Source organism: Cervus elaphus, chromosome 23 (assembly GCF_910594005.1).
Source record: "Cervus elaphus chromosome 23, mCerEla1.1, whole genome shotgun sequence".
In the NCBI taxonomy this organism is placed as follows: Eukaryota; Metazoa; Chordata; class Mammalia; order Artiodactyla; family Cervidae; genus Cervus; species Cervus elaphus.
The window spans coordinates 80,179,609-80,206,807 of NC_057837.1; the positions used below are offsets into that span (position 1 = coordinate 80,179,609).

Below are 27,199 nucleotides of genomic sequence, written 5' to 3' on the forward strand. Positions count from 1 at the left end.
TCCATATTAAAAACAAAAATCTAAGTGTATATATATATAAAAATGCTGCTTAGCAGAGTCTCACTGAAGGGCCACACGATTGGCTCGCCCCCGGGTGCCCGTCCCAGACACGGGCACCGACGGCAAACCCCGGGCACCACAGCCTGCCCAGGGCTGAGGGGGGAGCAGACTCAGGTCTCAGCAAGCCTGAAAATGTACCCGAGATGCCGCGCTTCTCTCTGGTCCTGAGACGGAGCGCACACTGGGACAGGAGACCCAGCCGCTCCCGCTAACGCCCCGCAGAGCTGTCTGGCCTTGGGGACGCACGTGGCCTCCTGGGGACCTCGGGCTCCTCTTCTGTCCAAGGAGACGGTGCAGTCGCTGGGAAGTTCAGCTCTCTCACCCTCTTGACATTTCACAGCCATGGGGTGGGGAGGGCCCTTGCCTTATTTCTCTTTCAGCACTTGTCTGAGCCGGGCTAAAATATGGTCAGTCTACCCACGCAAAAAATTTTGAACCCTAGATACCTAGATAACTGATGAACCGTACAGAATAAAAGGCTTGGGTACACGCAAGTAACTAACAGGCACACTGTACATGTCTAGGAGTGATGGGGTAGAACTGGAACTGGGGGAGAAGACCCCATCTCCCCAAAACCGAGATCAAAACTAAACCTCCAGACTATTCACCTGCTTATAGGATCACACACAGAGGCTGGAGAGACAGGTTCGATGAAACCACAAGATCCAATAAACCCAAGCATGGAAATGAGAATTTCTACAGGACAAATGACCCAGTTTCTTCAATAAATAAAATGTCCTCAAGCGTGCGTGTGGGTGTCGAGGGGGAGGAGGTTAACATTAAAATAGGGTTAAGAAACCTCTCAACTAAACTGAGTAAGTGGATCTTGTTTGGATCCTGACTGCAACTTTCTAGTTGTTAGAAGGTGTTCCGGACACAACTGGAAATGCAGCAGTGGAGATCGGTTATGAGAAATCGTTGTCCATTTAGTTAGAGGTCACCTTATCTGTTACAGATACTCGCGGAGGCATTTGAGGAATGAAATTAAAACATGTTGAAGATTTGCTGTAACAAGGAAGGAGAGCTGGGGAGTCACTCAGAGACTAAGTGTTGGAGGTTAGCCCATGGGGATTCAGTGCCTGCATCTTTCTATGACTGTGTATGTTCACGGAAAGTTAAAAGTCAGACACCGGGGACTCAATAAAGACCAAAGCCCGAGATTGCAAAACACCAAATCTATATTTACATCCACATATAATAACATAACTTTAAGCTGAAATATATCATAAATAAAACAAGTAATGTCTACTGTTTGACAACTTAAGTATCAACAATTAAAATAAATCAAACTGGAATGAAATAAATACATAAACAAAAATCCAACAGATTGTACCTCTAGTATATGTACTGTTGTCTCAAAGGGAAAAACCATACAGAACCAGTAGTATCCCAATAGTTAATACTGATGGACAAAAAAAGGAAAAAAAAACATTTTGGAGTACAAGGGCTGTGGAAAGAAAAACAAAACTGTATTTTTAAGGATTCAGAAATGTGGCTAAAAAGGAGAAATCTGAAAGGTACCCAGATTTCAGCATAACATGAATTGACTTGTTTTCAAATAGATTTGGTGATTTTTTTTTTAAATACAGATTTAAATTTCAGCCCTCTATCATCGTGTTTATCCCCTTTTAAGATTTATATTTACCGTCACAGCAAGCTTTCTGTAACACTTATTGGATTAGGTAAGGATCATGTCAATCATCTTTCTCAATGTGTTAATCTTCAAAAATAGGCTATAAAAGTGCAAAACTAGGAAAACAAAAATCTAGATTATGTACATATGGCTCAGCTTGTGAACAGAAAGAAAGGTCAATAGTGTACACTTTCCTGATACAAAGCACTTCATCACGATGCCAGCAGAGTCAGCTCAGATTAGGTCTCCCTTCTCACCTGGGAGTTAAGACTTTTCTATCAAGTGAGCGTCGTGTTGCATAATGAGAACAAACAAAAATTCAGGATTCTTTTGAGGACATTACCCTTGTTCTAATGGAGAAGGGCAAGGCAAGAAAAATTAACAGTGCAAATTTATTTTTGAAACAGTTTTCTTAATAAAGTATGTTGTGGTCACTAAACCCAGGTGCTGCCTGTAACAGTCAGCCATGGACAGTGGATTAAGGAACAGAAGTATAATAAAACATTTAGTTAGCCAGCTGGTGGCTAGTCTCTCTTTAAAACCCAAACTGTCCTGTACACTGAGAAAATGGTGCTGCCTCCAAACCACCAAAAATGGGAAGATGCCGAGGTCTCCAGACCAGGGAACTCCCCGGAGTACCAGGAGCCTCAGTCAGCACCCCTGCACAATCCATGTGTCTGTAATTAACCTGAGCGTGTCCACAGGCAACCCAAGCGCCAGACACACCGAGACTACCAGATGCAAACCTAAAATTTACCCCTCAGCTTTCATTTCTTTTAAAACTGCTTCCAATATATGTAATCCACATGTATAATTTAGCCTTTATATTTTTATATAACTAATTCAGGCAAACGCCAGAATTTTCCAACAAAAATGATTCATTTGATAGAAAACTAAGTAACTCCACATACAATTTGGTATGTTTACTGAGTGTGTGGCTGGCCTAGAGGAAATGCTTCTCTATAGATACACACACTTAAAAATCCCCCCGCCAATCCCCTGAGAAGAGGATTATGGGTCTGGGTCTTCCTCAAACGACCTACCGAAATTTGCAATAAAAGGGAACCAACTAGAGAAAGGCTGATCTTGGTACAAGCAGCACATTATTCATGGGGGGTCGATGTTTCCATTAAGACAAGAGACTGTGGAGGATTTAACATAATACAAATCACTGAGATTAAAAAAAAACAAAAACCGTACATTTTAGATGAAAGAGGACAAATAGCAGATATGTGCTCAAAGTGATGAGCAACATTAGAGGAAAAGAATACACACAGTATTTAAACAAGCAGGTTTACAACATATATTTACAAAATTTTTTACCTGAGGTGCAAGCGTTATATACTTTCTCCCCACCCCACCCCCCAACCCAAATGATTTCTTTTCAGCAGCGCTCAAGTATGCAAAAAAAAAAAAAAAAAAACTCCATTTCTTATTTGGTCAATTCTAAAAAACATATTATTCAGGGCAAAATAGAGATGATGTCCAGTCTCCATTTGTGTACAACCCAAATCTTCCAACTATAGTCTTTATTGCTATTTGGTACAAAAGTTAACAGAACGACTTTACAAAACCGTAGTGTTCCTTTATGTGTTATGTACACAGTACAATCACAGCTTATTTCAGTAGCTTTCAACAATTGCTTTTTCAAAGGATGAACTAATTTAATTTCATGGAGTACACACATTTATATCCATCAAGACCTAAGGGGGGAAAAAAGGTTTAAAACATGATTAGGATAAAACTAAATACAGTTTACAAAATTTTTTAAAAAGTATAATAAATACACAGAACTAAAAGGGTCTAGAAATGCAATGGATTCCATTTAAGCTTAAATTTTTAACCAAGTCTCAGGAGTCTGAATAAATAAGCTGCACTATTTAGGAGATGCTTACAATGAACAGTGATTTAATGAAGATGATTTAACCAACAACCAGAATTTACATCAGATACATGTCAAGTCAACTGCCACCTATAGGAAACTCTGGAAATTTATACCTAATGAAAGGAAAATATATGGCACAAGACCACAGGTATTTAAGATAGGACTCAGGATAGAATAACCTCCTCCATGAGAAGAACAGGGCATAAAACACGTGTAACACTGTTTGGCCAAAGTCTATGGAGTTTTACAGCTGAAATTCCCAGCCCTGGGCCAGGCACCACCTCAGCACCGCTCAGGGTGGAAGTCGGGGGCACAGGTCAGGTGGGCATAAAGGTATGAACCACAACAGCACAGAACACCACAAACGGAAGCCCCAGCTCCTTGCAAACATGCTGCAGAAATACGTGCGCTTAAGTACCAGAACAAGGTCGTTTGGCCAGGAGGGTGTGGAAAGGACGTTCCCGAGTAGAGAGAAAGGCAAGCAGAGAAGCCCAGAGGCTGCAGGGAGAGGCGCGAGCTGGACACACGCGACGGCCCCCACCTGCCGCTACACACAGGGCAGATAACCGGCCAGAAACCGTGTTCATGTTTCAAGGCAGAGAGGATCTAATCCCATTTCTGCGATGCCGCCAGCCTCACACCACTAGCATCACCTGAGCGGGAGAGAAGGATGCAGACGGACAGGCCCGTATGCCCCAGGAGTCCCAGGGAAAACAGGCAGGAGAAATTTGCCCAGGTCCACGGGTCTCTATCTCTGAATCCAGATCTAGCAGGCACTGGGTCAAGAGTCTGCTCCACAAGGATATGGTAGTGGTTTAGCAGAACAAGAGCTATCTGGGAGGGAATGAAATCTGTCCATGAGCCTCAGTCTTTCCATTCACTTTATTGTTAACTCTCACATAGAGGTCATGCCCTCTGCCCACACTTGGAAGTAACTAAATTAACATGTGCACAACTCCAAGAGTGCCACCTGAAGCTTTTGGATACATCTGCCGTGTGAACCGGAAAGTCAAAATAAACCTTCTTGCTCTGGCCTACTCCTGCTCCTACTCTGATAAGGATTTATAAAGGTTCTGAACAAGCACTTAAACTGGAGGACTGGGGCACAGGCCTTGGATTTTGCAGACCTAGGACCAAAAGCAGGCAGAGGAAGGCGCTGGGCAAGTTACATAAGCCAAGTCCCAGTCTCCACATCTGTAGAGTGGGCACAGAGCCTCCTAACTTGGGGATGGCAAACTTTTCCTATAACTGGCTAGACAGCTCTCGGCTTTGCAGACCATGAAGTCCCTGTCACAGCTACCCACTTCTGCTTTTGTGGCCCCAGGCAGCCATAGACAATATGTAAAGGAAAGGAAGTGGTTGTGTGCCAATAAAACTTTATTAACAAAAACTGATGGCCAGCACCTGGCCTAAGGCTCTAAGGATTAAACTAGTTCATGATGATAAACAATTCATTCAACCCCTGGCATGAAATAAACCCTCAGTAACTTTCAGTAGCTTTTACTACTTTACCATGATATTCAGAGACTCTGAGGGCTCTGTTTTAAAAACACTTCAAAATTCAAGTTAAAAGCAATTTTACTTTGTAATATTATACTGGATAAGTTAGATGGTTTGTTTTCAATTAGGTAAAATCAATACAGTGTATGTGCTCACCTTTCATCCCCAAAATAGGCAATCAAGTTTTTTTGTCATTTGGTCGATAATGTGCGTTCCCAATAAAATTCTCATAGTTCCTCTTTTGCAGCATGCTGCTAGATAAGTGTTGATAGGATACAGGCCTTTTTCCTGGTTGGGAAAAAAACAAGCGTAAACGGGCATTTAAAATTAAGCTCAACAATTAGGTAAGATGTATGCGTGTTGTCAGAAGTCAATTTTCAAAATTCCTAACTGATAATGTGAGCAGAACACATAAGATGCATATTTATTATAAAGTTAGTTACAAGGTAAAATGTTTTTAATTACAAGGAAGACATTTCTTAGCTTAGAATTTCAAGTCACTAAATGGTAAAATTATCTAACTGCTAGTAAAATTTAAAAGCCAAAATGGCAGCATAAAGATTTTAAGCCTTTGTGTATCATGAACCAAAACTGTGTGGAGGAAAAAAAAGACCGATTTACTTGCAGCAGAGTCTTTTCTCTTCAAGTAAAAGACACAGTTATGACTCATGTCCATTTTAAGTGCTGGGGGAGAGGGGGAGGAACACTTCTCATCATAAGGCTGCAGAAATTATTTTCACCAAAAATTTTATAAAAGTCACTGGACTGTGTGAAAGCGATTGTTTTCTAATTAGCTATCCCCAGATCAACTGGCATCAAGCCATTGATACAGAACAGTCACCACCCAGAACCTTTCATTAAGAAGGTAGAGATGTTTAAAATGGATTTGTCCCTTTGGGCGGAGAAACCTGCAGAGCTTACAACCAGAAGGCACTGCGGTTTCACCAAGTCAGCCGAGTGGGACAAGGCCCCACGCCAGCCTCACCTCCTCTCACGGGCTCCGGTGTGTGCTAGACACCTCTAGGGGGGGCGCCCGGGGCAGCAGGGGCTTTAGAGCCGCCTCCAGGGGACAGGGGCCTTCAAGGTACCTGTGGGCATCGAGGGTAACACGGAGAAGACTGTGCTTTAAGAGTCACCTAAGGCTGAGCCCCGGCAGAAGGCGGCAGGGCAGTTCCCTAGGTCTGGACACCAAAGGATCCAGCAGCCTGGGAGGGGCCCGGTGGTCCCCGCGCCTGCAGAGCGCTTCCGAGGGCCCCTGGGCCCCCTGTGCGGGCGCCTGACCCACGCTGGTCACGAGGGCGGGCCGCCAGGGCGGGCCGCCGGGCGCCCAGGACAACTGACCCGGCATGGCAAGGGGGTGCCGCCCCCGGGCCCTGCCGCCCCCAGCCCGGGAGGAGCTGGAAAAGGGGCTGCTGCGCCCAGCACCCCACCCCGCCCCCCTAAGGCCCCCCGGGGGCCCCCCGAAGACGCCCACCTTCTAGCGCAGCGGCTGCAGCAGCGGCGGGCGTGCAGGGCAGCAAGGCGGCGAAGGCGGGCCCGGGCGCGGGCCGCGGGCGCGCGGGGGGCGCGCAGGCGCACTCGGGCGGCAGCAGGGACGCCAGCCCGCGCACCACGCGGTACTGCGGCAGCTCGGGCGGCCGGCGGCACGGCGCGCAGGGCGGCTCGGGCGCGACGCGCGGCCGCTTGGGCAGCGGCTCCCCCGGCTCAGCGCCGCTGCGACCGCATGCGTAGTCCCGCGCGGGCGCCCAAGGGCCGTCACTCCTGGCAGCGTGGTCGCTCCTGGCAGCGTCGGCGGGGGGCTGCTGCTCCGGCCGACGCGTCTTCTCCGGGCCGGCCTTGCAGGGCGGCGCTTCGGGCGGTGTGCGGGCGGGGCCGGGCCCCGGGACCCCGAGGCCTGGCGGTGGCCGGGCGTTCAGCGCCTTGAGGTTGCTGGGGGCTAAAGTGCTGGCGTCGGCGCCCGCAGGCGGCGGAGCTCTGCCGGACCCCTGGGCACCGGAAGCAGGTCGCTCAGCCGGCGCGGGCTTGGGCTGTGCCGGGGCGACCGGCCGCGGCTTAGGCCTGAAGGCGCCGGGCAGCGGGGGCACGTCCTTGCCCAGCAGGAACGGCGGGCAGCCGGTCCGCCGGCTGCGGAGCACAGCCCTGCCCCGGCAGCTCTTGTGCGCGTCGGGGTGGTACTTGTGCTCCAGCTTCTGGTGCATCGTGAGCACCTCCGGGTAGAAGGTCTTGAAGGTGCAGAACGGGCAGGTGCTGCTGGCGGTCACGCTCCTGCCCAGCGGCACCCCCGCGCCCCCGTGCGGAGCGCCGAGGGACAGGTTCAGGGGCTTCTCCTGGCAGCCCACGTCCGCCCGCGCCTCCCGGGGCCCGAGCTGCGCGTGGCGGGCCGCCGCGGCCGCCTCTGTCCTGCACACCAGGGGGCTGGCCTGAGGGTCCGCAGGCGGCCTCTTCTTCAAGGCGTCCAAGCAAGCGGGGCCGGTGGCCTTGCTCGGCTTCTCGGCACCGTCATCCGCTGCATCCTTGCTGAAATCCTGAGTTTCCCTGTGCACTGGCGCGAGCACCGCGCCGCCCAGGACGCTCTGAGAGGCGGGGGCCATCCCCTTCAGTTGCTTTGCGGGTGGGCTGCCTTTAACATCTTTGGCACCGTCGAAACATCTTTTCAAATTTTTGGTTTGTGCGCTGTCGGCAGTTAGGAGTGCATCCTCGGCCTCCTGGGGTCTCCCGTCGCTCTTGCCGTCTGCAGCAGCGTCCGTCTGCTTGTCCTTGTGATGTCTCTCCAGGTGATACCGCAAGGAGGTCTTCTGCGCTGCAGCATAGTCACAGAATTCACATTTGTATGGTTTTTCACCTAAAACGATAAGTGTCACTTTACTACACAGGCTTATGAAGAGCATCAACACAGGACAGAGAGAACAGAGTTCGTCCTTCTTCCCTTCTTGTCTGTGAATCTTCGCATCCAGAAGCTGTCATGAGTTGTGGCTTTATCACTCTTTCTAACCCAAATATTTGAAAACGTGAACATGTGTCTTCAAAATTGAAAAGCACACCTTAAAATGATCTCATTTAATCTTCGTAACAGCCCTATGGGAGTGAATATTATCCCACTTTTACAGCTAAGTAAATGAGAGCGCAGAAAAGTTAATCTGCCTATGGGTGCACAGCCAGTGAGTAGAAGAGATGCAAATTCAAATCCACTCGGCCCCCCAAACCATCATGTCACAGCTGCTTCCACAATCTAAAGAAAAGAGGACAGAATTCTCTGGGAGTCCAGTGGTTAGGGCTTCAAGCTCCCAGTGCCAAGATCATGGGATTAATCACCTGCTGGGGGAACTAAGATTCCCCCCCAAGCCAAGCAGCGTGGCCAAAAAGTGATAGTAATAAACATAAACCAAAGATGATTAAATATTATTAATTTCATTCTAAATCATAAAAATTAACAAAGCTGTGACATTTAAAAGAGTAAGGATACTTACTTAAAAGAGTAAGGATAAAGGAATCAGACATTAAACAAGAGACCAACTTCACATGAAAACAGATCAAGTTACAATACTACTAAAGCAATCAAATCAACAGCTACAAATCAACAGACTACACACACATTCTTACGATATCCCAAAGATCTAGAAGAGTACCTGGACGACAACCACCACCAGACACAGAATTACATCACAATCCTCAGAGCTAATACATGCAGTAAACAAATCTAAGGAGTTCCTTACCTGTATGCGTTCTGAGATGAATATTGAGGTAATAATTTGAACGGAAAAACTTTCCACAATAACTACATTCTCTTGAGGATGTAAGATGCTTCATTTTCCCTCCATCATCATTTTTATCTTAAAACAGAAACAAAAATATTCATGTAAGACGACAGCTCAAGGATGTGAACGGGGCAAGCTGACTTAAAGATTCTTAGTAGAACATTTTTGGAAAGTCTAAAATAAGTTTTATGTTAGGTATTGGCTAAAACAGCCAACTGCTGCTTTGAGGCTGTGTGCAGCATTAAAGCCTGTGTGCAACAGTTTTGTTTTCTGAGCACAGCAGAATTCACTGTTGAAGATTCCCTTCTTCATGGCCTTGGTCACAAGACCATTTAATAGACTGAAATGAACAGGCAGCTTTCTGCGCTCCCAGGCCTGAGACACACAGAATCTGGCAAACTTGAGCTGGACCTGCACACGAGCTGGAATAACCAGCTTCTTCAGAATAAATAAATTTAGGAAACCGAGCCAACACAAATGCCAACTTTCCAACCACCAGAGGAAAAGATTAACTTCCTTGAGGTTAAGCCAGTCACCACTAGAGGGCAGCAGGCACAGCTTAATCTAAAAGTCTGGCCCTGGGCGAACACCTAGGGGAGTCTGTCAAAGTTAGCAAAACAGATTTTGGAAAGCAGATCATATTATTCACAAGTGCTCACATGGGCAACCTTGACGAATCACAATCTGTCCCCAAGAAACAGTGGCTTAGACTTTAAACTCCACTCTGTCCACGATCAGGACGGTGGAGCGGACACAGGCCCACTGAGGGCGCCAAGCAGCGCTCCCAGGCCCAGATGCCGCAGTCACGGCCCAGCTCGTCCAGCAGGACCATGAGCTCCGCATGAACCTCCTGTCACCGCTGGTCACATCACACAGGAGACGGGACATCTGTAAAGTCAGCATAACTCATCCTTTTGCCTGGAAACCCTGTAACTTCCAACTGAAGGGCCTCTGCCTGGCCCTGTCCACACTCCAAGCCTAGCTTGATAGACTTCACTGATTTTAAAAAACAGCTTATAAGAAACCTTGGTGAGCCTCCAGGTACCATAAAGACGGAAGTAAATAGAGAATTCCCCAGCGGTCTAGTGGTCAGGACTCCACACTATCACAGCCCAGGGCTCAGGTTCAATCCCTGATGGGGAAACTGAACTCCCACACGCCTTGGGGCACGACTTAAAAACAAGAGAGACAGGACCATGTAATTTCTGTCACCCCTGAACTTCCGTGAAGACAGAACAGCCCCCTCCAAACACCGCGGCAGAAGACAGCAGACACAACCTTTGGTCTAAAAAGGTGTCACAAGGACTTAAAAAATCACTGCTATCAATCCAGTTTATAAAAGTTGAAAACGATAAATCATTTACTTTGCTTTTTGATTGTAAAAGTAAGTCTAAAGAAAGCCAGGCTGATAGCAGATGACAGCAAGTCTAGACCAGAGGGCCACATCAGTGTGGATTCAGGAGGACCCAACCCCTCCCAGGGCGCCCGGCGCCCCCTGACACTCACACCCAGCTCGCCAAGCCTGCAGCTGAGCCGGCATGTCACAGCAGGTTACTGCTTCCAGCTGTGTGTCGGGATTTATGGCATGTTGCGTCACATCCACAGTTACGAAATGCCTTTACTCCAACACAAAGGACGTGAAACGTCCGGTCTACCTGGTTCCTGCTCCTTTAGCTTCACCCATGATTCTGTTGTGCTGTCCTTTAAAGGATTTTTTTTAATAAATAGGCAGCTGAAATCATCCTTGGGAGGTGGAAGACAAGGGTCGATGAACCAATTGTGTAAACAGGGAAATCAGGGCAAAGAAAGGTTAAGCAAGACGTAACCAAACCCAACACAAGTCTGGGCGCTCCCAGCTATTACAGGCCATCCTAGCCACCTGCGAACTGGGCCCGAGTTTTCCACTCAGTCTGGCAACGCCACCTACAGGCAGGATGTGACCGTCCACTGGGTCTTGCCCACGCCACCTACAGGCAGAATGTGACCGTCCGCTCACGTCTCGGGCACTGGGGCATCTCTCACCACAAACAGCACAGCACTGCCACTGTTTCTGAGGAGTCACTTAGAAGACTAGAAGGCTATGTTTAAAGTCATTTTTATGACGTCATTAAGACACCTAACGCATTTTCTGGATTTCTAAGCCTGAAGTTTATGCGCGTGCCAAATGCTATGTTTCCTGCTTCCAAGGAAACTCAAACACGCTGAATGTTTGCTGTGAAGACTACGCTCTCACACCCGTCATGGAATCGGAAAAGCAGCTGGGCACCGGCTTGAGAAAAGATGTATTAACCGGTCACAGTCCCCCGGGTCTCATACATGGGGCTCTTCAGAGCTGTGAACACACAGCCGACTTACACCACCAGACGGCAGCGTATGTTAAAAGCACAGCCACCTCTATCAACGTCAGTATTTTTCTGAGACTAACTCACGTTCTCATCATTCCCCGGCTGATTTTGCAGGGGTTTATCAACCGACCTCCAGTAACAGAGTTCCCTAGGCAAATAAAAGATTACTAAACGGAGAGAAAAACTGTGTGAAGAGGGTCGCAACCTGAACCACAGGTGGGACGCTCTGCCCTGGATGGTGCCCCCTGGACCCAAAAGACCCACCAACAGGCCCTCGGCGACAGCCTCTGTTCCCTGTAAGTGCCGTCAGAACACTAGAATTGTGACTGAGCAGGTGAGATCTTTCATTGGCTTTGATGTGTTCACTCTCTATACTTTACCAAGAGCTGGAGTAACTCAGTTACAAGCCCCTGCCCCCAGACACGGGTGGCCCAGGCAGCGCCCAGTGGCCCACGGGTCACTCCCGTCCTGATCTGTGCCCGCAGACACCACGTGGAGTGTGTGTGAGAGCTGGCTCTTGGCAGAAAGGCAAGTGTACTGCCTTTCAGGGCACCCTGCTTCAACAGACTAGGACTGGGATGCTGGGATGTGAGTGGAGGCCCCCATCACCCCCTTGCGGACATCGGGGGCCCAGGTGCCCTCTGCTGTGGGCCGCCCGGGGACATGCAGCACCCCAGGCCTCCGCCCCCGGGACGCAGCGCATGCACCAGGTGAGCTAATGTGAGGCCTGTTAGCAAAACATGACATGGTATCGCTCTCAGAGCAGGAAGCAACCTCGACAGGCCTTTCAAGGCCGCCCTACTGTCACAGAGAGGAGATGAAGGCCCTGAGAGCTTAGGGGCTTTTACAACAGACCAGGAGCCAGGACCCAGACCCGCCCTCAGTGGGCCCTGTCCTCCCTGCAGGACCGGGTGGGGGTCGGGGGTCGGGGGGCAGCTCACCCAGGTGGAGCCCGTCCGGGAGCCCGTCTTCGGAGCCGTCCTCAGAGCCAGCCTCCCGGTCCAGGGCCCCGCTGTCCTCCAGGGCGGGCGGCAGCTCCGGGGAGCACGTCCTGGGCTGCCTGCCGTCGGCGGCGGCGGGGGGCGAGCCGGCGTCGGCCCTGCGCTCCTTCTTGTGCACACGCGAGTGCAGCACCAGCTGGTGGTAGGTCCGGAAGGCTTTGCCGCACTCGGCGCAGTGCGTCGGCTTCTCCTTACTGCTGGCCAACTTGGGGTCCGCGTCCACGGAAGGCACTTCGCCGTGGGGGTGTCTGGACTTCTCCTTGTCTTGGGAGAGGCCGGGGCAACCGCCCTTACTCGTCCTGGGCTTCCCGGAGCCTTCGGGCTGGCTCTTGCGGGCGCTCCAGATCTCCCCCGGCTCCTCCTTGTCGGAGCACGACTCGTCGTTGTCCGTACTGCCCTCCTGGCCCGGCTGCTGCTCCTTCACCTCTCGGCACACGGCCACCTTGCCCTTGGTAGCCAGCTGCCAGGCCTGGTAGGTGGTGAACGGGTCCAGCTGAGGTATCCACTTGGCTGGCTGCTTGGCGATCTCGGCGGGGGACGCGGGTCTCAGGTTCAGGAACTGCAGCAGCTCCGCCCCCGGCGACGGCACGCCTTCCGGCGGGGCTTCGGTCTGCGGGCCCCGGGGCCCGGAAGCAGCTTCTTTGGTGTGCATCTTCCGGTGATCGATGAGACTTTCTTTATTCGGAAAGAGAAAGCCGCAGACCATGCAGATCTTGTACGGCGAGGAGACGCCCTCGGCCGCGGGCTCCTGCACCACCTCGTTGATGGTCGCCGGGCTCTCCAGGCCGGGCTGCGGCCTGCTCTTCGCCCCCGACTTGCCCGTGTGCGTCCGCATGTGATTCTTCAGAAACCAGGGCTCCTTGAACCGCCGGCCGCACATGTGACACCCGTACGTGAACGAGTCCTTGTGTTTCTTCATGTGGATCTCGACATCGAAAGCCACGCGGAAGGTCTGCCCGCACACTTCACAGCTCAGCTCTTCGTTCTCCTTGCAGCTCTTGTCCTTGGGAGGCTCGCCGCGCACCTGAACTTTATCCAGAGGACTGAGGTACTCCGCTTCCACGCGCAGGACGGCAGGCTCACAGAGGGTGGGCCGGTGCTGCAGGAGGACGTGTTTGCTGAGGTCCTCGGAGCGCGTGAAGGTCTGACTGCAGAACATGCAGTCCAGGGGCATGCACCCCTCCATCTGGATGATGCTCTTCTCCGGCGTGGCTCGGAAGGGGACCGCAGCGGCCCCTTTGATCGTCATGGCGTCATCGAGCTCCATCTGGGTGCCAAGGGAATTGCCGATAACTTCCGGTCCATCCATATACACCAAGAGGGATTGGGTTGGCATGTTTCCTGTCTCCTGAGGACTGTATATAAAATTAGAATCTGCTTGAGGAATCTCTGGAGTTGGAATAAGGCCACTTGTAAAAGACTTGTCACTCACACACCCAGCAGCCCGAGGCTTCAAAACTAGAGCAAATATTTGTTGTAAAAATTCAAAAGAAAGTGTGTATTCCTCTACCGTCTTCTCTTCGCAAGTCCAGGAAGCTCAGTCACAAAGCCGATCGCGGGATCTCTCTCCGACCAGGCAGAGACTCCCCAGTGCGTGGATGCAGAGCCCAGTCAACACAAAGCATGAGTTCTCTGTCTTCACAGAGTGAGTGAGTCAGCTGAGCAAGAAGTCGATTCCAGCAACCTGGAGACAAGGGATTTCCAAAACCTAGAGGAGGAAAAAAAAAAAGAGGTGAGCTCCAGTCAGAGAGGAGAGAAGGCAGGCGATGACTCACAGTGGTCTTCCCCACGAAGCAGAGAAGGTACCCGATTCAGTAGCTTCCCTTTTAGCAAATATCGCCGTGTACAGAGCGTCCTGCTACACGTGCTCATTAATTAAACCATTAGTGTTTTATCCAATAACCCTTATCAAACTGCGAGAAATTCACAGTTAAACTGAAAACCTGGTGCTTCAATGATTTAAATCAGAAATGTCAAGTTTCAGAACAGAAATGATCAAATTGAGCTTAATCTGTTTTAACTGCCACTAAAGTGCATGTGTATCCTTACAAACAATCTCTACAAGTCTAGAGACTTTAAGAATTGTTAAAAAAAATAACAATGAAAGCACCTGAGGCAAAATTTTAAAAGTCAAGAGTTTCACATTGTCTTATAGACAAACACACAAGAAACGCAGACGCCTAAAAGCACACTGGAGGATACACATAACCTAAATCACCAACAGAAGCACTGAAAAATAGGAACCTTTCCTGAAATCCCCACTCAAGAAACACATTTTGGAATAGTTTCTCATCCTGGCCATGCAGAACCTTGAACACCATGCTCCTCATTTGGGCAGGCAACACCTGCCCAAACCCGTTTGCTTTTAACAACTTTCTGCCTTCAACGGGCACCGGGGTAGGACTTCCCTTGCCCAAACTACAAATAAGGAAATAAAAACACAAAGCTACTTTGTGAATGCACACATTTTAAATAAGATCCTCAACACGGCTAGTTCAACATGGCTTAGACTTCCATCAGAAAACAGACCCTCTCATTCCTAATCCACCTTTCACGTATGCGTTGGCCAGGTGCAAAATGGATGACCTGACTGAACTGCAGGCTCTGAGCTGGGAGCATTTTCACACTTGCAGAAGGATCAGCCTGTGAAGCCAACACCCTCCACCTTCAAGGTTAGCACAGGAACTGTTTCCACACAGTCCCAGCTACTTTACCTGAGGTCAGTCAAGTCCGCCCAAGAAAACAGAGATACATGCAAACTGCTCCCACCACAGTCAACAGTTAAAACACACACACACACACACCTTTCCTTTCCTTCTCTCCACTTCCTCCAAGAGCAGGAGCCAGTGGGCTCAGAACAGGAGGAAACATTTCTTCCTCTTCTTCACACTCAGAAAAAGAAAACCCTCTACTCCCTGTTGTCTTTTAGTTCAGAGTAAACGAAATCTTTAACATTAAGCTTTAAGGAAGCCTGCAGATCAAAGTTTAAGGTAAAAAAGAATGGACTGAAGTGTTTTATCTTCAGTTTCTTGGCCTTTTGTTGCAGTCACAATGGAGGAGAAACACACAGACTGGGCTGCCAGCTGCTGGGCAGCACAGAACACTCCAGAGGCCGGAGTTCCAGTCCTGGCTGAGTTACAGCCTTGAAGCTGTCACCCCCGCGGACCTGTCTTCCTCCGTCTACTCAATGCGGGTGGTTAGATCACAGGACCACTTGCAGAGTTCAAAATATCCATGGTCCTGGGGTTAAACACACTTCATGGGTAGACGTAACTCCTTGATCATGCTGATCAAGATATGAGATGATATTTGGATTTGCTGAGTGATACTTTAGGTTTCCGTGTGGTCATTTACTCATTCAGCAAACATTTACTGAGCGTGAGTGTCCCAGGTAATACTGTAACTGAAGAAGGAAGAGCACACCCTCTGGAAAAGCAGCTCTCAAGCCCTGACGACACTTTTCACCCGCTGACAGCTGAGTGAGAAGTAAGAGAGGTGACTCTGAGCACCACACACAGCTACAGGAGTTCATCTCAATCTGAATAAAGCCTGCCCTTTATTTAAGACCCTTTCTACTTCTTGGGTGCCAAAATACCCTTCTTATAAAATCAAAGAGTGGCAATAGGAAAGGGGTTCTTTTTTTAATGTCCTGATTTGACAAAAATCAAAGTCCTGCATGTCAGACCTCAAAACTTTTTTTTAAAGAAATCTGACAACAATCTGACATTTGTAAGCTTTGGGAAACTCCACTTTTCTGTAAATAACCTTTCCCCAAAGACACCAATCCTAAACTCCAACAACTCTGGATGAAAAGCATGATGTGGGTACACTTCCCACAGTGCGTAACGGCATAGACTGGACATTCCTGTCTTCTGACAGTTAGTTTCAACTTATTATCTTTGAAACGTTCAAATATCTGGGTTAAGTAAGTCGTCATCAGCTTCCAACACAAGACCCAAAGGGGTGGTACAAGAGGACGCTGGAGAAAACCTTCGGAGAAAGAAGAGCTTCAGTGCCGCCCGAGAGGGTGAACAGGATGGGGTGGGAGCTGGGGGACAGAAGTCCCAGCCAGGGAGTCTTCTGGGGGCAAAACCTCCAGTGAAGGGACACAGCAATCCTTCCTGTTCTCTCAAGATGCCCGGAACAGGCCATGCCTTCAGCCCCAGGGGCAGACCTCCTGCCTGCTGGCTCACTGCTGCCCCCAAGTGCCCAGAAAAGGCCACACGCTCAGGCTCCCAGGAAACACCGGCTCAGCAGGACAGGTGAGCAGAGTGTGTGTGTGTCTCTGGCCACGCTTACCAACCGTAACTGACTTGATACTAAAATTAATTTGAATGTTCATCAAGACTTCTACATGGCTGTCTGTGGCTGCCCTCATGACCATTTTCTACATTGTTAAGAGGATAATAAAAAATGAATCATATACAATCATACCATAAAGTTGACTAGTAGAAGCAAAAGTGCATCATTTGGATTTATAACCACTTTTCTTATTGACCTACCAAACCCAAAATGCAAGGCCGACTAGGGTAATCTCTCACAGCAAATGCCTTCAACTCTTTTCCATTTTATTTATTTATTTACTTTTGGCTAAGCTGTGCGCCGGCATGTGGGACCTCAGCTCCCTGACCAGAGATGGAACCCGGACCCCTTGCCTCGGGAGTCTGGGGTCTAAACCCCTGGACCGCAGGGAAGTCCCTGCCCTCAACTCTTGACAGACACTCAATGCAGACTTCAGCTATAAACCAGTAACTACCAAGACTAGACTGCTCAACAAAAAGTCAAAAATCTTTATAGAGCACCTGTAATACCAAAGACTTGAATAATGACATATGGAAAACAGACGTCCTAACCTCCCTCCTGCTCACGGTGACAGATCACCACCCCAGCGGATGGGAGTGTGAGCGCACAGGCTCCGGAATCCGCGGTTTCACATGGAGCCGAAGAGACCTGTCTGCCTTGACAAAGAACTGGAGATGGGGGGAGACGTCATAAACCAACACTCTCACTCTAAACGCTTTTAGTTTGCACGAGAAGGAGCCTTCTGAACACACCAAGCTGACCGAAAGGTGCTCAGCAAAGAAGTTTTTCAGTATCTAAATTAAAAATGTTTTAACTTTTCCTTGGGTTAACGACAGCACTCAACCGTCAGCCATTTACCCGTCAGGCACCTAAAGCAACAGGTTATTCAGTAGAACCTTCTATTTGGAGAGAAACTAGCTAAGTTATGTTGTGATCACTTCAGTAGATACTTTTTTTTTTAATTTACCACAACATAGGCTTTGAAAAGAAAGAACCATACTGCTGTAACCACCTAAAATAAAATGCAAGTCTGGTGTTCTTTAAGCCATTTATTTTTTTAAAAAGCACATACTCATTTGTGAATAAAGTTACTATGAATTCTGCCAATAACTACAGACCTGGAAATTAGCAAATACTACCCATTCTATCATACTTAATGAAAGGCACCATAATTGTGCTTACGCACAATAAATTACAGGTGAATGCCACCTTGCTGACCAAGTGACTTGGAAATACCTTTCTTTATGTACAGTTGTTCTCAAACCGGTGACCTCAAAGAAAGCACACCCCAACTGAACAGGCCATCTGACATGGAATATCTGCTACCATGGTGTGCAGCAATAAGGTATTCAAAGTCCTCAAAACCTGTTAAAAACACAGAAAATTCTATTTATAGCCAAGTAATTTGCAGTATTCCAGCAAGTCATCCAAGCTACCAAGGTATCCAAATAAATGATCATTGAAACATTCAATCTAAACAAACTGCTAGTCTCTGGCTGATTCATTTGTATCGTTTAAACTTCAAAATTATCTCCAAGATCTGGTTAGGAAACTGACAGTTTTTCTACAGGTTTCCCTTCTTTTACACATCCTATTTTTTTTCCTTAGTCTGACAAGTGAAGAGAACTCTGTATAGCAACCTACAGTGGTGATCAAAACCCACTGACTAAATCCTTCAACACTATTTCAAGGAAATCACCAAGGTCACACCCATTGAGCAGATGGCCAACCTGACTTTCCTAATGTAGCTGTGGAAGGATGTTTAAAAGCTAAAGAGAAAGATTAAAATATTCAGCTTATATTCAACACCACAACCTATTCGAAAGTGAATGATTATTCAAAGGCAAAGCCTGAGAATCTGTGACAAGACAGTCTCACTTTCTTGAAATTCAGTGTAGGTGCTCAGTTCTACATGGGAGGCCAAGATAGGATAAAAATATAATCCTACTAGCACATTTGCAGGTTATGATGATGAAATCCAGCCTGATTCCTCCTCAATCAATTAAGGTCCATAAAGGATCTTACTATGAACTTAAAGCACCACGTATTAGCTTTAGTTTCAGTAATACCAGCATTAACAGATACTATGGCCTGTAAACTGGCTTTTAAAAATTCCATCTTGACGTGAAAGAGAACTATAAGGGAAAAGACGTGAAAGAGAACTGTAAGGGAAATTAATTTTTTAAAATTTTTAACTAAGCAAGAAGCATTGCTATCAGTGAGTTTCTATTATTACCACTTAACCAGTACTACCTTAAGTATTTTGAAAACATTTTGAACAGGACTAACTAAAGACAATTTCAACAAACCAAAAAAAAAGTGTATTTTTTAACCCTACAGAGAAAATGCTGCACACACACACAGATAACTGTGTGTGTATATATATATATATATTTCTGTATGTGCATATATACACACAGATATACAAATCACCATAACCATTATACTACCCATTACCCCACACACCCACACCTCTTTTTCCACAGAGCCAAATGGTGAGTGTTCTTAATTATACCCAATTTAACCCAACTTCAGATTATATATAAACAAGGGCAATGCCTTTTAAGGCATGAGATCTTTCTTTAGCCACATTTAAATATTCCCCTATCTCTGTTGAGTAAAATACTAAAGCTGTAAGTCTGGCTCTTTCAAATCACCTATTTGCTTTCAAAAAGAAGAAGAAAAAAAGTCTCCCTTCAGTTAATACAATCACTGCTCAGTAGACTTATATACTGAACTGAATGAACTTACCCGCCGACCTAAAAACTACACAAAAATACTTCTGGTGTAACTGAACTGTTCTGAGGTTATCCTGACTTGTCACAGGCAGGAAATACAGCAAGAAACAGCGTTTCTCCTAAATGCTGACTGGGGAACAAACATACCTGGACTCTCCATTTCCAGCCCAGAGAACCGTCTGCTAAACTCAGGAGGTTCCCTGACACTCTAGAAACCAGAGCCAGTGGCTCGGCCAGCCCCGGGAGCCGGCAGGAAACTGGCAGCTGACTGCAGGCCGGCTCTCCTGCAGCAGGGGACCCCGCAGGCCAAAGGCGACAGAATTCAACTCATTCTCTCTACACAACTTATTCAGCTGTCTTTTCGGGTTTAGTAATTTTATTTCTCAACTTTATCATAAAATTACCAAACTGGCCCCAGATTTCCAGTAACTCAGTTATGCTGTGACCCTGGGCAGGAAGTAATGAGGCTGTTCGGAAGAGCCCGCCAACAAACACTCCAACTCTCTAAGGGTCCGTGAGCGTGCGGGTGTGAGCTATAAGGAGGGGTGCGTGGTGGCACCTGGCCGCCAGGCTGCCCTGTGTGTTGGGAAGATTTCTGTGGGAATTGAGCTTACTCACCATGAGCTGCAGATTTTAGGAAAGGATGGTTCTCTACCCACCCCCCCACGTCCCTCCCACTTCCTCAAAGTCAGATTTCTATCTGCCCTCACGGTCTCCATTCCAAATCCTCCGCCCTACATACCGTTGCAAATTTGCCTAACTATAGTAAAAAAGCTGGAGGAAAAAAATCCACATCACCTTCCTCTCCAAAGTCACCATTTCATCAACACGTCAGAAGGGTTAACACTGCCCCCTCAAAATGAGGCTACTCAGCTATAAAGATGAAGCTTCCCTCCCCCAAATTTAAGAAATTTCCTGCTGTCTTTGTGTAACTCATCCTTTCTTCCACGTGCATTTAAACCAGTCAGCACCCCTCCCCCAAAGACCTGGAGAGGAGGCAACGAATCAGGACTCTTCCGGCACCTTTCATTTACATGCAACTAAACCCTTCACTATTTAGAATATTTAATATGACTGGGATTCCTTCAATGCCACTTCGGTGGCTGTTCTATAAATATCTTCCAGGCTGTTTTTTTTTTAATTTTGTAACATATCTCAGTAATTTGAAAACCACTCAGTGTATTCCACATGAAGTCATTTAACTTAAAATCTCCTTACAGTTATTTTATTCTAGTGGAACAAATACTCATCAGTTGATAAGACTGTCTCCTGTGTTTCATTCTTACTGTGTAATTCTTAAGCTTGAAAATATATAGCCATTGTTCAGTTCTTTGACAGCACCTTTCCAATTCACCTATTAAACACACTACTACACAAGTCAGCTAAAATAAGAAATTAGAAATGAACAATTTAAAACACAGGCAATAGTGGCATCTGTGAGCTGGAACAATCTGAATTTTCTTTTTCAACCAAGTGGAAACAAAGCTTCATGTAAAACATTAAAAAAAAAAAAAATCCAATCATTTACAGTCCTAAGGTCTTTTTTTTTTTTTTTTTAAGTAGTAGATTTTAAGCAGTCAAGAGTCATTAAAACTACTCAAAAGTTCTTATCAACCAATATCATGTTTGGAACAACTGTGAAAAGAGAATTTTACAAAGTGGGAAAACAGCACATCTTTTGGGACCCCCAAGGCTCTAATCAAGCGTATCAGAATTAAGAGTGCTCCAGGGTTGGGCAGGCAACCCTGCTGTGGCAAAAACAGGCCATTTCATCATAAATGTTGTTGTTAAAAGACAGAGAAGTGATTAGCATTTATCTGAAATGAAGAGACAGAGGGACCCTGTCCTTGCCAGGCCATTATATTCCTTAATTATTTCATCAGTTTGAAAGTGACTTGATGACTGAGTTCTATTTTCAGATTTCCTCTGAAAAGGACCACTGGAAGGGGCTTTTATTAAAACAGGCAAAAATGGAGGATTAGAAAGAGAACTCAGACCAGCCTCTGCTTAAACCTTTACTGGCAAAGGCTAACCCTAACCCTCCATATATTCCTCCCTTACCTGGGAGGGGGCGGGGATCAAGCTGTTATCTAAATCAATTCTTCAGGGTGACCGGGGGAATATTTTCTACAAGCTTTATCTGAATGGTGTATTAGTTCCTTTTTTTGATTAACAAGTGAAAGGGAATAATATGAACCCAAGACAAACACTAAACTTAGGTCTCACAAATTTTAAAAAAAACCCAGCAAAGGTCAAACAGCAGTGTTTGATGGTGTTGTGAAGAGAAAATGACTGAAAGAAGTTAGACATGAAAGAAAAGTGTGTCCTTTACCTAGAAAAGCCATGCTCTTCCCCACTTCCTCCTGCAGCATGCAAATCACTGTGCAATTCTAAAGGAGCAGCCCCCTCCTCCTCACCAAATAATTAAAATCCCAGACAACGAGATTATAAACCCTATTCTACCAAACAAGCCAAACAAATGATCAATCTGGCTTGTAACTAACGAACCACTGAATTTTTAAATAAGTCACTGCCTCTTGAATTCAGTACTTATATAACTGATTCAAGATGGCAGCAATTTGGGGTGGGGGTCGACTTCCACTAAAACAGGGGTATTAAACACACACACACATCACTGCAGTCTTTAGAATACCAAACAAAACAGTATCTAAAATAAATAGGACTTCTCAGAGAAAGTCATCTGCCATTAAGGACACACCTTACAAAGTCCTTAGCACACATTAACTAAGCAAGCACAAACTAGTGGTTTGACTGTTATATTTTTCAGACAAAAAGCAATTAGGTTACCACTCTGCACTTGTCACTAGGGCTCTAAAGGCTTCATGGAAAATCTAGGTCTATTACTCATTCTCAAAGTTATTACCAAATTCACTATTTTAAATCCTATTTGATATCAATCAATCAAGGCAGTCCATCGATCCCAGGAGAGGGGAAAAAAGTACAGTATGGAAAATTTTAAATGTACTTCCTGACACACACAAAAGAGAAGGTGAAAGGCTTCCTTCAAGACCCCTACCTAGTGGCCGGGCCTGGCGGGCAGCTGCTGTTACCCTGCCTTTTCTTTTGTTGAGCTTAATCTCATGTCAACTCATTCAACCAACTCGAAAGCGATGAAGACATAATTGAATCAACCTGAACTAAATCAGACCTCGGGTTCTGAAAACATGCAGCTCAACGTTTCCAAACGATTCAGAAAACTAGGAAGCCAGCTAGCTTGCACAGGGCAAGTAACACAGGCCCCCAGACCTGCCAAAGCAGCACTGGGGCCGCCATGTCTTCAATACACGCTAAGGAATGTTCAAGCTCAACACTCCAAGGCCTATAGGCTGATCCAGAAAGATAAATTGAGGCTCAAGGAATTTCAAAGTGGAACCAGCGCACCAAAGCCTCACACTCTGAAGTGACTATTCTTTTCTTGGAAAACACAACAAAAAGAGAAGGGAAGTTTACACTGCTCCAAGTGTGAACAGGCTACTTGGGGGCCCAGAAGTGGCCAGTGATGGCCCTTTCCTGCTCTCGTTACTAAGCCTCGCTCGAAAACTTCCCCTCCCCAACCCCGGCCCTCCCCACCCCCACCCACCCGCCCAAGAATGCGGCTTCCCGTCCTCGGTGGCCCTACCCTGAATCCTAAAACGTGCGTTCCAACCCCGGACCTGGACATCTATCCCGACCCCGGGTCGCCGGTCTCGGCCTGTGCACCCCGCAGGCCAGTTCTGGCCCCCTCCGAGCAAGACCGCCCGGGCCGCCCCAAATCCAGCCTCCCGGGGCCCCCAGCAGCGCCCTCCCCTCTCGCCCCCTGCCCACCCCCTGGGGCTCGCCTTTTGGGACCAAATCAAGAGTGAAGAGGGCTCTACATCTGAAACTGAGCGGTTTCGCCACTCAGCGCCTCCTGGCAGAAACTTCCCTTTTTAAAAAAAAGAAAGAAACACTTTTAGGCTAACATTTCAATCCCTCCTGCCCTTTATAGAGTTCCTAGTTCTGCTTCCAGCTGGCTTTTCGCGTCCCACTAGAATTGAGTGATACAGTCTTAAAGCTTTTAAGGGTTACTTTTTTGAAGTTGCTTTTTTTAAAAAATCTTTCAAAATTAAAGGGGAAAAATAAAAAAAAAATTAAAAATCATATCACACACATCCAGGAAACGCGGCCCGGTGCACCGTCTGCTCTGGGATGGGCAGAAGCCCGGGATGCCCGGGGACGGGTCTGGGGGCGCCCCGGGGCCTGGCCGGGGTGGGCGCCCCGGTCTGCGGCGCGGCCAAGCCCCTCCCTCGGCCCGGTAGACGCGCCCTCCGCCGGCCCGTGCGCTCGGTCCCGGCCATTGTCTACGGGGGACGCCTGTTAGGACGCATTGTTTTGCCCGTTCCCAACTTGCGCCGGCCCCTCCCGGGCCATCGTCGGGGACCCCGCGCCGGCCCGTCGCCCCCCGCCCGCCCGCCCCCCACGGCCGGGCCGACCAGCGTGGGGACGCGCCGGGCGGAGCCACCCAACTTTTCACAGTAGCCCCCCGCCCAGCCCCCCGCGGGGCCCCGGGGTTCCCCGCGCCCCCGGCCGTCCTGAGGTCCCCCGGAGTGAGCGCGACGGCCACACCGCCGGTGCACACCCGGGGCTCCCCGGCACCGCGCCGGTAGGATCTCGCGCAGCCGGGCGGGGAGGGGGCGCCCGAGAGGGGCGGGGTGGAGGGCAGGGGTGGGGGGCGGGCTCGGGGGCGCAGCGCCCCTTTACCTGCGACGGCCGGCGTCCGCGGGAGCAGGGGTGGGGAGGCCGGGGCGGGGGCCACGGCGAGCCCCCCTCGGCCTTTTGTGCCGGCACCTCCGGGCCCCGCGCCCGCACCGGGCCCCCCGCCGGGCCGGAGCCCGCGGGCGAGACCGCCTGAGGACCCGGCGCCAGGGAGGGCCCCCCCGAAAGTGGCGGCCCCCACCCCAGCCCACCCCCCGCCCGGAGAATTTGGGGGCCGGGCTCACCTCGGGCGCGGGGCTAAGGTGAGCGGGGCGGGGGTGCTCACGGGGGGCCGAGGCGCGGGCGCCCCCTACTCGTCCGCGCGGGGACAGTGCAGGCGCGGGGGTCCCCAGGGCCGCAGGGCCGCGGCGCGTCCGGCGCACGGGGACTGTTGGGTCAGAAAGTGCTCGCGGAGCAGCTGTTGCGCCCGCCCTCGGCCCCGCGGCTCCGCGACGCCCCGCCCCGCCCCGCCGGCCGCCGGCCGCCGGCCCCGCCCCCGGCCCCGCCCCCGGGCCACGTGACGCGCACGGCGCGCCCCCGTCCCGCCCCCGTCCCGGACCCCGCCCCCGTCCGCGGGCGCGCGGGCGCGGGCCCCGCGCCGCTGGCGCACGCGCGCGCCCTTCGCCGCCCCGCCCCCCCGCTCCCGCCATCCGGCCTCACGCGGCCCTCGCGCCGGCGGTTCAGTGACAGGTACGCGGGGCGGGGGCCGCCAGGGCCGCGCGCAGGCGCAGTGCCGCCGCCCCGCCCCCGCAAGGTGTGCCCGGACGCCGGGTCAGCGGCGCTGCCCCCGGCAGGACGGGCCTTGACGCCCATCGGGGGGTTAGGAGGCGCTGTGCACGTTTTGTTCAGGTTTTCCTCAGGCATGAGAAAGGTCCATGAGATGAGATGATTAAAATGTCTCTCAAATGTGCATCTGCACAGAACTATCTTTTAACTGTCACTGTTTTTCTGAAAGGGCTTGAGCTTGCGCTGCTCCAACTTGAAATGTCTAAACCTGGCCTAGGTTCCAAGAATCATCTTGGCTTTGATAGAAATCCACATGGGTGAAATCAGACGTAAAGCTGGGGATCAAAAAAACAAAATAAGCCTCCTCCCTCAACTTAACTGAAAGCGTTTCCCAACTATTCTTTTTATTTGTGCACACAGACGCACAAAGGTTATGATTCCGAAGGCCAGGGATATTCCCCCCCAGTTTACGTAAATCCCAAGGAGGAACCACAGAAGCAGTAATCACATCCACCAAGTTCTCTGCCTCAAGATGCAAACGAATGCAAAAGTAAAAGCTATGCAAGTCGCCACAAACGAATAGCTATGTGTTTTGTTTTGTTTTTTTAATTTTTATTGGCCTTCAATGTATCCAAAATGGAAAAACTTAAAAAGTATCAAGAAAGGCCCTTCAAGTATATATTTAATAAATCAGTACCCCCAAAAGCTCTACCTAAATGCTCCACTGGTGAGCAATGCAATCCTTAAATAAAATAGGAAATGGAATTTGAGAGACAGTTTCTTAGCAAAGGGGAAGAATTTGCCCAAGTGTGATGTTTTGCTGTCATTTTATATATAACTACTAACCCCACATATGGTCTGGTTAGTCTTTTTTAAAAAGGAAGTGAACCAATTACTTACAATTAATTAGCAGTGCCAGAAGTAGAGTCTTAAGCTAAAACTTTTTTTTCACTCAAGTACACTGATATTGATCACTTCATCACTTCTAGTACTAAAGTTCCTTTTCTCAGGGAAGATGAATATCATTCTTTAAAATATTTTTTAAAGTCTTTATAGTCACATCCCAAACACAGTCCAAAGACACACAGTCTTCCTAAACAAGAAACTTCATTTAACTTATCAAAATAAATGACTGGGCAAAACTACAAAACAAAGAAACGATGAACAAGTGAAACCAAATTGAGTCTTCACCTAAGCGTAGCCTCACTCTACATGTTAATGGATAACCTTTGAACTCTGAAACCTTGAATGCTGTAAACACAATAGAACTGATAGTTAAAAACTCCTAGTGTCAAAATGGAGCAAAAAGAAAAGTCCTAACTTTTCAGTAGGAATAGGGAAACAATCAAAATGTTTGACAAATAATCGTTTCAGGAACAATGAGGCTCCCGGCTCTCAGACCTTGTTGCTGCTGAATTATTTTCTGAGCAAAAAAAAAAAAAAAAAAATGGAGCTTTTCCCTATGCCCTCACAAAGTTACTACTTTGGGAGCCTAATAGCATCATATGGTTTGTTAGTTACTGTTTCTTTCTCCTCCGCTCCCCCCCCCCCCCCACTCCAGCCTGGCCAAAACAGCAGCAACAACAAAAAACAACCTTATTATGTTGTGGCTTTTAAAACTGAAAGATAATTGTATTAACTAAACTGTCCGCTAAGAGTTTTATAGGCGACCCTTATGTTTGAGCAAAGAATTACAAAGAACCTTGTTCCTGGAGACGTGCCAACAAAACTGGGAAGTCGTTGCAAAATTCTGCCAGTGTCTGAGAGCTGGGTTGCAAACACGTACTGTGTTTTTAAATGGACACAGAGTGAGCTGAATGCGCCGTAAGGGCGTCTCGTGAGCCACATTCGTCCCTTATAGATGGTGGAGACCCACACTTCAGATTTCCTTAGAAAGCATGTATGGTTAAAACAATTAAGAATGAAAACTCCAGAAGCAACAGGAGGGCACTGGGAACACTCGGTTTTGTAGTAAAGCTAAGAACTCATTATTATCTTATGAAATGAAAATCGAAAATCGAACGTTGGGCTCCATATACTTAGCTCCGCCCACGCGTAATCCTGTTTTGCCATCGCCACCCCCCAGCTAGACTCTCTCTAAACGAGTCAGGTGCTGCAGAGACGCAGGCGACACAAACAATGGAGCCAGAAATGTCCCTTCCAACGTGAGCTGATGCTCCAGCTCACACGTTATTCGGGGAGAGAGGGAAAGACCCCACTTCACCCCTTCCTAATGCCGCACACATCAGCTACACCTCATTTTTCACAGTTATCCAAACAGACCAGCCTTCCTTAAGATCTATTTCCCAGTGTATGCTTATAAAATCGCACCATTATCTCCGATCTAATCCTCGTGATAGGAGCCCTCTGCCTTTAGCTAACTTCTGATTTTCTCTCCAGCTCCTCCTGCCTGCCACCGCATTTCTCCGCTTTCTAACAAAACAAAACCAAACCCCTTCTGATTTGCTATGTTTAACATCCATTGGAATCACCATTTGAGAGTTAGCCTTAATGAGAAGA

General features: G+C 48.4%; 1 protein-coding gene across 1 annotated transcript; it reads right to left on the reverse strand.

Moving 5' to 3' along the window:
• Window positions 1-1,220: 1,220 nt before the first annotated feature.
• Window positions 1,221-23,556, reverse strand: ZNF217 (zinc finger protein 217). The gene is made up of 6 exons (XM_043882846.1): window positions 23,370-23,556; window positions 12,120-13,715; window positions 8,792-8,908; window positions 6,553-7,920; window positions 5,235-5,366; window positions 1,221-3,396 (listed from the first exon to the last, which is right to left on the reverse strand). The coding sequence occupies exons 1-5, from the start codon at window positions 23,554-23,556 to the stop codon at window positions 5,257-5,259; spliced, it is 3,378 nt and encodes a 1,125-aa protein (XP_043738781.1). The 3' UTR covers window positions 1,221-3,396; window positions 5,235-5,256.
• Window positions 23,557-27,199: the final 3,643 nt, after the last annotated feature.

What these genes read in the sequence shown, in the direction of transcription:
- ZNF217 (XM_043882846.1), bottom strand. Translation starts at nt 23,556, where the DNA reads ATGGCCGGGACCGAGCGCACGGGCCGGCGGAGGGCGCGTCTACCGGGC. An exon ending in CCGGGCCGCGTTTCCTGGAT is followed by an intron (nt 13,716 to 23,369) that starts GTGTGTGATATG and finishes TTTGTGACTGAG; the next exon opens with CTTCCTGGACTTGCGAAGAG. An exon ending in TCATCTCAGAACGCATACAG is followed by an intron (nt 7,921 to 8,791) that starts GTAAGGAACTCC and finishes TTATCGTTTTAG; the next exon opens with GTGAAAAACCATACAAATGT.